At 40.2% G+C, this 14432-nt stretch overlaps 1 protein-coding gene across 1 annotated transcript in view; it reads left to right on the top strand.

Moving 5' to 3' along the window:
- Positions 1-14432, top strand: part of TLK2 (tousled like kinase 2) — a 131118-nt gene that overhangs the window by 98864 nt on the left and 17822 nt on the right. The window contains 4 exon segments of the mRNA XM_066363104.1: positions 2158-2224; positions 3419-3516; positions 6016-6097; positions 10662-10753. Coding sequence (XP_066219201.1) covers positions 2158-2224; positions 3419-3516; positions 6016-6097; positions 10662-10753 — 339 coding nt within the window.

Raw genomic sequence — 14432 nt, 5'->3', positions numbered from 1 at the left:
GTATGCTTCTAGAATATGAAGAGGAAAAGTATATATACATGCTCACTCTTGAGATAGGAGCATGTAATTGAGGTAGTTAGCCTCTTTGTATATTTTTGTGGACAAAAGGAAAGAGCTCTTCATGTGGAGGTATTTCTGCAAGAATTCCCACAGGACAGGAAGATGCGGACAGGTCCATTTACCAGAAAAACAGGAGCTTCCTTAACGTGTCAGACGTGGGTCCTTTAAGAAAAAGGAAGAGAGTGGGGGGTGAGGGTATTATATTTAGTGGGACACTTGAATTCATGTTGACACAAATTAAAATTAATACAAATTTTAAAAAAAGAAACAGGAAAAGAGGAGAGTTTAGCTTGGGTCCTCCTAGCAAGTGGCACCTCTGTAGTAACCACAGAGGCTTCCGGAACAAACTGGGTTACTGGTGCCAGGAGCACCCAGCCACCCCCAGGCTAGGCCACCGGCCACTACCCTCCCTGTGGTCTGTGTCTCCTGTCCCACCCCACCGCCATTGCCCCAGTCTGAGAGATCTAAGAGAGGGAGGTCCCAGAGCCAGTCTCCTCTCATCCACAAACATCTTGCCACCTTGGCCGCCTAGCCTGAGGTGCCAGCTCAGCTTTACCCCTGGCATGCTTTTCCTGCTGACCAGAGAGGCCTGCTTCAGCACTTAGGGTCAAACCCCTACCCCCCTCTGTTCCCAAACCAGACAGGGCCCAATTGGGGAAGTTAAACATGAAACAGTGATTACCCATTAAGCTAGCCCTTTGAGAATTGTGTTTAAATAACATTTCACAAATTATACATTCTTTTTATGTTCTTGTCACAACACCTTTGTTAGGTAGGTGTTACTACTTGCTGCATATTTAGGAAACAGACTGAAGAGGTTAAAGTTGCTTGCCCAAAGTTACATGACCCAAGTTGCACTTTGAACCCTAGTCCTCAAATTCTGAATCCTGGATTCATTCCTACTCTTGTTCTTTTCTTTGTTATTATAGTATCAAGGTCTAAGAGTTAACAAAAATAATCCAATCCATTGACTTATTTTGCCCTTTAAAAAAATTTAGACATACAGCTTGACCTGTTGGTGCTGCAGTGGATAGAGTGTGGACCTGGAACGCTGAGGTCGCCGGTTTGAAACCCTGGGCTTGCCTGGTCAGGGCACATATGGGAGTTGATGCTTACTACACCTCCCCCTCCTTAAATGAATAAATAAAATCTTTAAAAAAAAATTTAGACATACAACTTTTAGCTACCTCTCCTAAAATATTTTAATCTAAGTAATATTTGGGACAAAACTAATATAATAAATAGGCCCTGGCCGGTTGGCTCAGTGGTAGAGCGTTGGCCTGGCATGCAGGAGTCCCGGGTTTGATTCCCGGCCAGGGCACACAGGAGAGGCACCCATCTGCTTCTCTACCCCTTCCCTTCTCCTTTCTCTCTGTCTCTCTCTTTCTCTCCCGCAGCCAAGGCTCCATTGGAGCAAAATTTGCCTGGGCGCTGAGGATGGCTCTGTGGCCTCTGCCTCAGGTGCTAGAATGGTTCTGATTGCGGCAAAGCAATGCCCCAAGATGGGCAGAGCATTGCCCTCTGGTGGGCATGCCGGGTGGGTCCCGATCGGATGCATGCGGGAGTCTTGTCTGACTGCCCCCCCATTTCCAACTTTGGAAAAATACAAAAAAAAAAACCCAAAAACTAATATAAATAAAGTAAAATTGGAGCACATTTATTCTTTTATTTAAAAAAAATTTTTTTTTAATTTATTCATTTTAGAGAGGAGAGAGTATAGAGTATGAGAGAGAGAGAGAGAGAGAGAAAGAAAGGGGGGAGGAGCAGGAAGCATCAACTCCCATATGTGCCTTGACCAGACAAGTACAGGGTTTTGAACTGGCGACCTCAGCATTCCAGGTTGATGCTTTATCCACTGCGCCACCACAGGTCAGGCTATTTTTTCATTTTTTACAAATTAGATTCCTGCCTTTGAAGTCCTTCTTTCACATCACATGATAAATCACAAAAGTTATGTCAAAGAACTGCAAGATAAACTATCTTTTAGTCATTTTAACTAAGACTGAATATGCTGTATTGCATGCTTTGGCATTTCTCTTTAAATAGTTGCATTATGATTTTAAATAATTTATTGAAATTTCTTCCATTATTTTCCAGGTTAACATTAGCAGAATACCATGAACAAGAAGAAATCTTCAAACTCAGATTAGGTCATCTTAAAAAGGTAAATATAATGAGAAATGCAGTTTTTATTTTATATATGGTTCAGAAGCAAGTTGGTTTATTTGGGCAAATGTATTAGTTGCCTATCTGCAGAAGTAAGTCTCATGATATTTTAAATCACATACCAGCTCTTATTGTTTGCCTAAACTGGCTAAGAAGTAAAGATATTATATCAACCATGTTATAACACAAAGACACCTACAGAGAATTTGTTACTGAGGGTGTTCACAGAAGTATCTATATGTAGATTGCTCATCTCTTTAATTTAGCCACCCATACACTTTTGGTGGATGCTGTTTATGGTGATTGTAGTCAATAAGCATTTAATAAACTGCTGTTGGCTCATGTTTGTTTGTTTTTTCCCAATGAGGTTCTCAAATCTTTTTAAATCAATGGAATTTAAGGCACCAAATATAATACTTGCAGAACAGAAACAGATAAAGAACCTGATGCTTGTTTTTTAAAAATTGCATACCTTTGGCCCTGGCCGGTTGGCTCAGTGGTAGAGCGTCGGCCTGGCATGTGGGGGGACCCGGGTTCGATTCCCGGCCAGGGCACATAGGAGAAGCGCCCATTTGCTTCTCCACCCCCGACCCCCTTCCTCTCTGTCTCTCTCTTCCCCTCCCGCAGCCAAGGCTCCATTGGAGCAAAGATGGCCCGGGCGCTGGGGATGGCTCCTTGACCTCTGCCCCAGGCGCTAGAGTAGCTCTGGTCGCGGCAGAGCGACGCCCCAGAGGGGCAGAGCATCGCCCCCTGGTGGGCAGAGCGTCGCTCCTGGTGGGCGAGCCGGGTGAATCCCGGTCGGGCACATGCGGGAGTCTGTCTGTCTCTCCCCGTTTCCAGCTTCAAGAAAGATTAAAAAAAAAAAAAAATTGCATACCTTTATTTATGTGCACATAAGTTTCCTGGAAACTTAGACAAGAAACTTAACACTGATTATATTGGGGGAGTGGGCATAGAACGGAGAGAAAAAGGGGGGAAAGGACTCTTTTCCTACTATAATCATAGTTTGAATTTTATTTATTGTTATTGGCTTGGTTTTTATGACAGAAAATCTAGTTTAAAAACTTTTTTTCAATGCTAAACATCCTCCTATAGTTTTTCATGAGAGAGATGTCTGCTCTTGTTTTGAAATGAGATTTTGAAAAGGTAACATTTCTTGTGTTCTGAGCCATTTCTTTCCTTTGCACTTTAGGAAGAAGCAGAGATCCAGGCGGAGCTGGAAAGGCTAGAAAGGGTTAGAAATCTACATATCAGGGAATTAAAAAGGATACATAATGAAGATAATTCACAGTAAGCAATTTGGGGATATGTGGGGTTGGAGACTGCTGAGCACTTTTCTGACATGAATTGAATGGTCTAGAACAGCAGTTTTCAGCCAGCATGCTATACGGCAGTGGTCCCCAACCCCCAGGCCACGGACCGGTACCTATCTGTGGGCCATTTGGTACTGGTCCGCAGAGAAAGAATAAATAACTTACATTATTTTTGTTATATTTATATTTAAGTCTGAACGATGTTTTATTTTTAAAAAATGACCAGATTCCCTCTGTTACATCCATCTAAGACTCACTCTTGACACTTGTCTTGGTCACGTGATACATTTATCTGTCCCACCCTAAAGGCCGGTCCGTGAAAATATTTTCTGACATTAAACTGGTCCGTGGCCCAAAAAAGGTTAGGAACCACTGCTATATGGCACCCTGGTGTGTCACAGGAATTCATGCAGTACGTGACTCTTTGGTCAGGGGCACTGGCCTCTTTTCCCTTAGATTGTCAAATTTAAAAAATACAATAGCCAGCACAATAATAGCTGTCTGGTGTGAGTGAATTTATATATATATATATATTTTAATTTTTTTTGTCAGACCTGCAAAAATATATTTTTTGTGTGTTGCAGAATTTTAGTAATCATGTATGCCATGAGATGAGAAAGGTTGAAAATTGCTGGTCTAAGAATATTTTTGTTTAGTATAAATTTGATAAATTGATTTCATGGTGTATTTGGTTCTATTGTAGGATATAATATAGTTTTAAGAACAAAATTATGATTTGTTTAGTTTAAATATATATAAATATTAGATTTATATATTAAATATATATTGTACAATAAAACAAGAAGAGGTCACAATATATAACTTGTAGTGAAAATAGTTGGGATACACTGTGTATTCAGATTTACCTACAGAGCCTTACTAAGGGAAGGGTGAGTGACAACATGGTGTTGTAGAAATATAATTGAGATGACCCCTGGCTTCTGAAAGACCTTTAAGGGCCGTTAAGCAAGAGTCTCTTAAGTTCAGCATATTAATTTAGATAAAGGCCCACCTTTGTTTATAAGTCATTTAAGAGACTGAATCTGTGAAAAGTATATAGCAAGTGGGAAATGGCTTCTATCTGTAATCTGTTCCTTCCCACATATTTTGGATTCTGAAACATGATTTTTTGACATAGCTACAACTTGTGTATTTTTGTTCAGCCAGTGTGAGCCGTGGACTTTTCTTTCTGTAAAGTGCCAGGCAACAGCTGTTACTGAGCACTCTCTATCAGGCATTGTGCTAAGTGCCATTGTGTTTTGTCATTTGGTCTTCACAGTAATAGGTCATCAATGCATAGATCTGGAAACAGGCTTAGAAAAATTTAGTTAACTTGACCAAGGACCCATAACTAGTGGACCAAAGAGTTAAACTTGGATCTGTCTGATTCCAAAGTTAATTATTGTACAGTAATGTCATCTCTCTCCACAGGCATGCTGCTCTCTCAAAATAATTTCAGGAATAATAATGCGGCTATTTAAGATCAGGAGCTAGGTAGAAATATTTTTGAAGTTATTTTTGCCAGAACCTCTTATTTCTTTGTCTTTTTAGAAAACACCACAGTGTGGTATCCTACATGGAGTTAACAGTTATATCATGAAGATTTCCTGTCTTTAGAGAGAAAATGAATGCACATAGAACATGTGACTCACTTTATAATCATACTCAGTTTTTTGTGGGGGGGTTTTTGTGACAGAGACAGAGAGAGGGACAGATAGGGACAGACTGGAAGGGAGAGAGATGAGAAGCATCAATTCTTTGTTGTGGCACCTTAGTTGTTCATTGATTGCTTTCTCATATGTGCCTTGACTGGGGGGCTACAGCAGACTAAGTGACGACACCACCACCCCTCCCACCCCACCAGCCCCGCTCAAGTCAGCAACCTTGGGCTTTAAGCTGGTGAGCCTTGCTCAAACCAGATGAGCCCGCACTAAAGCTGGCGACCTCGGGGTTTCAAACCTGGGTCCTCCGTGTCCCAGTTTGACACTCCATCCACTGCACCACTGCCTGGTCAGGCAATCATATTCGTTTTTAAGGCCATGTACAATATCTTGGAATTTTATTATATGTAGTTATGTAATGGTGGTAGCATGTGTCTCTTGAATGGTTTGGAGGAACCAAGTAACACAATTTGAAAATCCCTGATCTAGTGTAGTCTACCCCCATCACTTTATAACAGGGCAAAAAAGGGAGGGAGGCCAGCAAAAGTCCCAGGTCTGATTGTGGCTACGCGGAGACTAGCACCTACATCTTTTGGCTATACAGCTAGCTAATGCTATTCATTGTAATTATGCTGTATCTTTGAATTACATAACTTAGTTTATGCTCAGAATTAGCTATATGGGTGTTGATTATAGAACTATCAGCAGCAGCTATAGTCATGTGTATAACATGTTAAATGCAATGGAAATTTTGCAAATTTGGAAGGTTGTGTAGTCCTTGACCTCAGGATGTTATGTATTCCCTATTTTCACAGATTTAAAGATCATCCAACGCTAAATGACAGATATTTGTTGTTACATCTTTTGGGTAGAGGAGGTTTCAGTGAAGTTTACAAGGTAAGTATAAGAAACTGGGTACAAAGACTGAGGGTTAAATTACTAATAATTACCAACTTGGAGAACATTTAGAATAGTGATAACTGTGGGTTTATATCTACTGATTAAAATTCAAAACTTTAGGAACCTGTGTGTTTAGGAGAACTGCTTTTAATAAACTTCAGTGACAAAGCAAGACACAATATTTTACCCTGTTTTCACGTTTGAAAATAAATAATAGATTTTTTTAAAACAGTAAGGAAAAACACTATAATTTCTGGGGTAGTGTAATTATGGTGATTTTCTTTTTTGTTCTGCACTTTCTGCCTCATCTGCATTTGCTAGAAATGAGTGTGTGTTACTTTATTTTCATAAAAAATTTTTAACAAAATATATATGTTTTACAGTTAATTCTTATTTGAAAACTGATCTTTGATGTTCTCTCTTCTGAGTCACAGTGTTTAGTAGTGCTGGCAGTTTGAAGGAGTATCCTGGGTAGAGTGCTTCAGTTTGGTCAGCAAAGTACAGGCTCCTTGCCTCCAGTTGATTTTTATTAAATGAAAAATCCAGCCAGTATTAAATATAGCTGTAGATCCATAACATGTTCACCAGCCACAGCCTCCTTAAATTTCTCTAGATGTTTCTGGCACCCAGCTTTTTTAAATACAGAATTGGTTTTTTAAGTGATCTTTACTGCATAGCCTTGATAATTCCCTCTTTCTAATGTGTAGCCTTTACTATTAGGGTTTATATTACACCCACATGAATTTATATATAGGAAACCTTTTGTGTAAAATAACTAGTTTCCATTTCAGGAAAAAAAAAAACAGTAAAAGCTAATTCTACTGGTTTCCCCTTTTTTACTGTTAAATTTTTTTGTGGTAATATGTACATAAAATTTATCAATTCTTAAGTGTACAATTCAGTGGCATTAAGTACATTCACAATGTTGTGCAACTGTCATTACTATTCATTTCTAGAACTATAACAATATTTTTTGTGCACTGCTGTGTTTGATTTTCTAGTATTTCATTCATGTTTTTTATCTGTGTTCATAAGTGGGGCAGGCCCATATTAATCTTTTGTGTATAAGCAGCATTGTCTACTTTGATGTCATAGTTTTCCTAGAAGAAGTTGTGAAATTTCTCTTTTCCCATATCCTTGGATGTTTTGCATTATATAGGAATTGTCAGTGCTTGAAAGTTTGTTAGAGCTGACTCATAATTACCTGGGTAGGTGTCATTTTAGAGGAAAACTATTTGATCACCTTTTCAGTTATTTCTATAAATATTGATCTATTTATCATAGATTTTCTTTTTCTTCTGAAGTCAGTTTTGATAATTTAATTTTTCTGAAAATATTTTTATCACCCATTCCTCAGTTATTTCTCTTTTTCTTCTTGATTGATAGGTCAGAGATTTGTCAGTGTTTTCTTGTTCCCCCTTTAAGAATTAACTTTTTGTTTTGTTGATCATATCTACTGTATGATTTGTTTTCTATTTTATTAATTTCTGCTTTGAATCCTTCTTTCCTTCTGCTTTCTTTGTTTTTATTTTATATTTTTCATTCTTTTTTTTTTTTTTTGTATTTTTCTGAAGCTGGAAACGGGGAGAGACAGTCAGACAGACTCCCGCATGCGCCCTACTGGGATCCACCCGGCACGCCCACCAGGGGCGATGCTCTGCCCACCAGGGGGCGATGCTCTGCCCCTGGGGGGGGGGTCGCTCTGCCACGACCAGAGCCACTCTAGCGCCTGGGGCAGAGGCCAAGGAGCCATCCTCAGCGCCCGGGCCATCTTTGCTCCAATGGAGCCTTGGCTGCGGGAGGGGAAGAGAGAGACAGAGAGGAAGAAGGGGGGGATGGAGAAGCAAATGGGCACTTCTCCTATGTGCCCTGGCCGGGAATCGAACCTGGGTCCCCCGCACACCAGGCCGACGCTCTACCGCTGAGCCAACCGGCCAGGGCCATATTTTTCATTCTTGAATGATACGGTTAATTTACTTTTTATTCTTGGTAATTTTCTTATTGTGGTTAAAAAACACAATATTCACCATTGTGACCGTTTTTTAAGTATACAGTTCAATAGTTATGTATATTCATGTTGTTGTGAAACAGATACCCAGAACTTTTTCATCTTGGAAAACTGAAATTCTACTCATTAATCAACAATTCTTTTCTATCCTTCCTGGCCCCTGGTAACTACACTCTTACTTTCTGTTTCCATGAAATTGGTTACTTTAGATACTTTATATAACGGGAATCCGGAATCGCAGTGTTTGTCTTTTTGTGACTGGCTTATTTCACTTAGCATTGTGTTCTCAAAGTTCATCTGTGTTGAAGCATGTGACAGGATTTCCTCCTTGTTTAGGCTGAATAACATTTCATTGTATGTATGTGCCAAATTTTTTTTTTTATTATTTTTTTTTTATTTTTTTTATTTTTATTTTATTTTTTTTCATTTTTCTGAAGCTGGAAACAGGGAGAGACAGTCAGACAGACTCCCGCATGCGCCCGACCGGGATCCACCCGGCACGCCCACCATGGGGCGATGCTCTGCCCACCAGGGGGTGATGCTCTGCCCATCCTGGGCGTCGCCATGTTGCGACCAGAGCCACTCTAGCGCCTGGGGCAGAGGCCAAGGAGCCATCCCCAGCGCCCGGGCCATCTTTGCTCCAATGGAGCCTCAGCTGCGGGAGGGGAAGAGAGAGACAGAGAGGAAAGTGCGGCGGAGGGGTGGAGAAGCAAATGGGCGCTTCTCCTGTGTGCCCTGGCCGGGAATCGAACCTGGGTCCTCCGCACGCTAGGCCGACGCTCTACCGCTGAGCCAACCGGCCAGGGCCCAAATTTTCTTTATCCATTTGTCTGACAGTGGACATTTGGGCTGCTTTGCTTCTGTCTGTTGTGAATAGTGCTGCTTTGAACATGCATGTGCAGAAATCTCTTTGAGACCCTGATTTCGGTTCTTCTGGAGATATATCCAGAATTGGAACTCTTCCCTTTTTTAAAATCATCAGAATTAGTTATTGTTGCTTCCCAGTTACTTGGTTTTTTCTATCCTATTTTTTCTTCTGTATTCTTCAAGCATTTTAACATTTGTGAAATCTAGATGCTTCTTACAATGATGTGTACATTTAATATAGTTATTCTTTTTGCTCTTCTTCATTTTCCAAAAGCCCTTCTTCAATCAGAGGTGGATCACAGTGTCTTGGGTTCAGAAATATGGTATGGTAGTTGGAGAAAATTATATTTGTAGTATCATTAGTGTTCTTACAAATTAAGTGGTATTTAATATGGCTTTTATTGACTTGAAAAAATGATTCTTTCCTGTATAGTCATGATGGTATACATGCTTGCAGGTTGACTTCAAACTCTGTAAGAAAAATAGAGTTCAAGTTTCCATTTCTGTGAAGTAAGATATTCTGTTTGAATGGAGTAGTTTTTATATTTTAAAAAAATTCTGGTTTATATTTAGTATAAACTAGACTTTTTTTTTTATAAGTAGTCATCTCTTGCATACAATGCTTTCCTAGAGGTAGCTTACATTTCAAAAGATCTGTGAAACTGTAATCATTGTTCATGGACAGTGTGTCTGCCTGTTGCCTTTATGTGTTCATACATTTGTGAAAACTGGTAGATATGGGGTGACAGTATTGGAACTGAAGCATTAAATTTTATTCTGAAATTTAAAAACTAATAAAAACTATTCATTCTAAAGGAGTTAGCTCCTCAATAAATTCTCTTGTATGGGGGAAACATTTGTTGTATAAAATGCTACTTTATCAAATTGTGATTCACACTCAACAACCTTAAAAACTCATTTGTTACTCCCATGGTAGAACACTATCAAGCTAATGTGGGACTTGCCAACAGTGGTGGTCTTTGGGAGATATTCCTTTGGACAGTACTAGAGAAGTGACTTGGTGTGACTAACTTCAGACATTATTGGGATCACAAACTGCTTTTTATTTACTCAGAATATATGTGTGGCACTAAAGACAGGGATGTTTTTTGTTTTTGCTTTTGTTCCTGTTTTTATTTTAATAAACACAGTATGACAAATAACAAAGTTATTTTCTTAAAAAACGTACCAAAGAAGTATATCCTGAGGGGTTATTTCTCAGAAAGACAGTCTGTGTCACTGGCATTTCAGAAGTGGCAGCAGGACTTGCTGTTGAAGCGTGTCAAGTCCAAGTGTCAGCTGAGAGACAAGAGACAACCCAAGGGAGAAAGGTCCCAAATAGGATAGATGATGTCCAGAAAGAAAATTATTTGGAAGTGACTGTTAAGGCATGGGTTGTCTTTCTGTTGGTGGTATATACTTGGTTTTATTTTCTAAACCCCTTGGTGCCAGTGTGTCTGCAGCCTTCTAAATGTCTGGAGCCTTCTAAATTATCTGATCACAGTTTCAAGAAGATGGTTGCTACTCTGAAACAAATATGATGTTTTTTCTGCTGCTGTTTTTATTTAATAATGCATTTTGGACTTTGAGTACGTTGATCTGTTAAATAGAAGCTTCAAGTCAGTTGCCTGTGATTCATTCTTGTTAGCATTTACCCAGAATATAATTTATTCCTTTTCTTTATAGGCATTTGACCTAACAGAACAAAGATATGTAGCTGTGAAAATTCACCAGTTAAATAAAAACTGGAGAGATGAAAAAAAGGAGAATTACCACAAGTAAGTGATACAAGAGTGTCTGATTTTTCAAAACTTTGTAATACTAGCTGAAGTTTGAGCACTGTGTGAAGAGATTTACACGCACTGTTGTGTCATTTATTCCTCAGAACTGTCTTAGGAGAATGAATAAATTTTTCATCTTACTGATGAAGAAACTGATACTTAGAGAATTTTAGTAACAGTAAAAAAATGGCTGAGCTGATATTTAAATCTAGACTTCCCTTAATCCAAAACCTATGCACTTAACCTCTCTTCCGTTCTCTTGTATAAAATTAGCTACAATAAACAAAGCCTCAGAAATTGTTGTTTCTTGTCTGTATAAACCGGAGGAGAGTGTCCTTTAGTGTAGGGGCCCTGAGAAGCATCTGGTGGGGCTTTTTTAGCTGATACAGTCAGTTCATTACGGAGGAGATAGACTGGGGGGCAGAGGGGACCTGGTGTGATTTGGTGGTACTTGTTTGACTTGTTCATCTCCTCAGTGTTGTTCTCACCTCCCCTGGCACAGTTTGCCCATCTCAAAAGTTCTTGGTCTCATTTACTGTGCTTGCCTCTCTTCAGAATGCCACTAGAGGTGGCCTCATCTGTACTTGGGGGGGGGGGGGCTTCTTTAGAATGAATAGTTATTACATGTGTGGGTGTGAATTTCTTTTGTTCCGCTAAGTGTCAGGTTTTGCTTGTTTCCTCCAAGCTTCAGAACATGGGACTTTATGACTTGTTTGCTTTGGAGGCCATACAAAATCAGTTTGCTATTAGGATTCCCACTGGGCTTAATATTGTTTCCTTGTTGTAGGTACAAGTACTGAGTTAGATATGTCCTTACCCCTGAAAGGAGGAAATGGCTTTTTTTGATATAAAGAACTTGCCTCCTTTCTCTAAAAGCAGTGTGTGTGTGTGTGTGTGTGAGATAGTGACAGAGAGAGGGACAAACAGGGAGAGAGATGAGAAGCATCAATTCTTCGATGCCACACCTTAATTCTTCTTTGATTACTTTTTCATATGTGCCTTGACTGGGGGAGGGGGTTACAGCAGAGCAAGTGACCCCTTACTCAAGCCAGCCACCTTTGGGCTCAAGCCAGTGACCATGGGTCATGTATATGATCCCACACTCAAGCCAGCGACTTCACGCTCAAGCTGGTGAGCCCATACTTAAGCCAGATGAACCTGTGCTCAAGCCGGCAACCTCGGGGTTTCGAATCTGGGTCATCTGTGTCCCAGTCCAATGCTCTATTTACTGCGCCACTGCACCAGGCTGGTTTTTTCTTATAAATAGTTCTTTGGAGGAAAGAAAAGCAGTGGACTTTGAAGTAGGCTTTTAGTTGGCTTCTAAATCTCAATGGGGAAAATAAACATTTCTACATCATCAACCAGTTCTTGGCACATGGGCCAAGGCAACTCTTGCTTTATATCTGTTGTTCTTTGGGGACCCAGGAACTCTTCCTATTCCATGCAGATTGGCAGTGGCTCTTGACACTGAAGAAAAGAATGTTCCTATGGTAGTAAGAGAAATAGGGTAGATAGGAAAAAAGATTATAAGTGGTTTATGCATGGTATCCTGCATGTATGTCTTACGTGACAGGCAGCTGCAGTCCAGATGCTTCTGAGGAACAGTTACATTATTTTAAGTACATTCCAGTCACTTGACATGCAGGACTAATGGCAGGCCACAGTGAATGCCAGGAGCACTTCATAGAAGGGAACCACATGTTGTTCTGACCAGTTATAAATAAGAAATGTCCCCATTATATTGAGACTCTCTGAGCGCCTAAGAGTGTTGGAACAGTATATGCTGTCTTTAAAAATGCCCTGCAGCTATCCTCTACTGACCACTCTAAACCAGTTGACTCTAGGAGGGATCAACCTTAGTCTACCAAGATTATCTTCTCAAGAAGATCATCTTCTCAAGAAGATAATCTTTGTGTCAGGATCTGTACATATTTTGCCTGGTTTCAGTATCCAGCTTTTAGGCTGACCTTAAAGAGAACTCCTGTAGGTGTTCACACCCCAGCATGTTGAAACAGTGAGGTGTTGAAGTCAGGACTGTGTACCTCCTTGACACACCAGGCAAGTCCTGGTGGGTACGAATTGGTTATCTTTCTCACATTTCTCTACCAGACAGAGTCAAAGAGCAAGTGGAGGGAGATTGTCTCATGTTTCTAAGCTCTTTACCTCAGGCTAACAGTGTGCCTTTCTACTCTTGTTTCCTCACCAGAAGTGGGAATCAACATGCCTGAGCACTTCTGTGGAGCCATCTGGGCAGTGGCAGTTTCCCAGTTAACACTGGGGAAGGGTGTGCAAAGTTATTATGACCTCCATTTGTCCTTGGGGGAAAATTCTTAATCACTTCCACTGTGGAAAGATTTTGCTTGTTAAGTGATAGGAAATCATACTGATGAATTTCAGGCTCCAGATAATAATGAATTATCAAAATGTCATTAATTTCTTTTAACTTAAAGAGGCTTATCTGTAATCAAGACATTTATTTGGGTCTGACCAGGCGGTGGCACAGTGAATAAAGCGTCGAACTGGGACACGGAGGACCCAGGTTCGAAACCCGAAGGTCACCAGCTTGAGTGTGAGATCACTGGCTTGAGCATGGGAATATAGACATGACCCCCTGGTCTCTGGCTTGAGCTCAAAAGGTCGCTGGCTTGAGGAAGGGGTCACTCACTCTGCTGGAGCCCACTGTCAAGGCGCATATGAGAAAGCAATCAATGAACAACTAAGGTGCTGCAATGAAGATTTGATGCTTGTCATCTCTTTCCCTTCCTGTCTGTCTGTCCCTATCTGACCCTTTCTCTGTCTCTGTCACACACACACAAAAATTTATTTGGATCGAAAAGAAGGAAAAAGTCAAAGAAAATAAAAGGTTGTTTGTTTTGTTTTTGAGTTCTATTCTGCACCTCCAAAAAGTAAACTGTTTTACTTTTGCATTATTAAAGCATTAATAGGTATTACTAGATTTCTTTAACTCCCCAAAATAATATATTAAAAACTATACAGTAGGAAAATTTCATATAAATTAGTTTACTCTTGTATGATACTCTTTTCTAATATAGGATAACATCATTTTGAAAGTCTAAATATATATACATTTGTAAGGGAATCGAAGACTAACACTTTAGTGGAGAACTTTCTCCCAGTTCTGTAGTAAAGTTTCTGTATTTATAGTTTAGTAATCCCTTGGTTGCTAAGTTGGACATACGAGGGACCTGGCAGACCCACTGCCTTGCCCGATGAAGTGTGAGATGAGCTCAGAGCCTGATGTGACCTCGAGGGAGTGCTTTCAGTGACACACAGCAAATTCTGGGCTGGCAAGGAGTTTGGGTAACATTTCCTTTGATTCTTAATTTTTGCCTCCTTTAGTATATTGTTTTCTGTACTTTGACAGAGAAATTGGTCTCTTATCTGAAATACACAAAATCAAAATGTTAAATAAGAGTTCACAGACCTGGCCTGTGGTGGTGCAATGGATAGAGTGCTGACCTGGAACACTGAAGTTGTGGTTTCAAAGCCCTGGGCTTGCCTGGTCAAGGCACATATGGAAGTTGATGCTTCCTGCCCCTCCCTCCCACCCCCGCTGTTCTCTGTCTCTCCCCCCCCCCCCCCCCCCGTCTCTCTAAAGTGCATAAATAAAAAAAATTTAAAAATAAAATAAGAGTGCAAGGAACTCAGATATATG

Source organism: Saccopteryx leptura, chromosome 2 (assembly GCF_036850995.1).
Source record: "Saccopteryx leptura isolate mSacLep1 chromosome 2, mSacLep1_pri_phased_curated, whole genome shotgun sequence".
Lineage (NCBI taxonomy): Eukaryota > Metazoa > Chordata > Mammalia > Chiroptera > Emballonuridae > Saccopteryx > Saccopteryx leptura.
The sequence above is the reverse complement of the archived record's forward strand: the minus strand, read 5'-3'. Positions and strand labels throughout refer to the sequence as shown.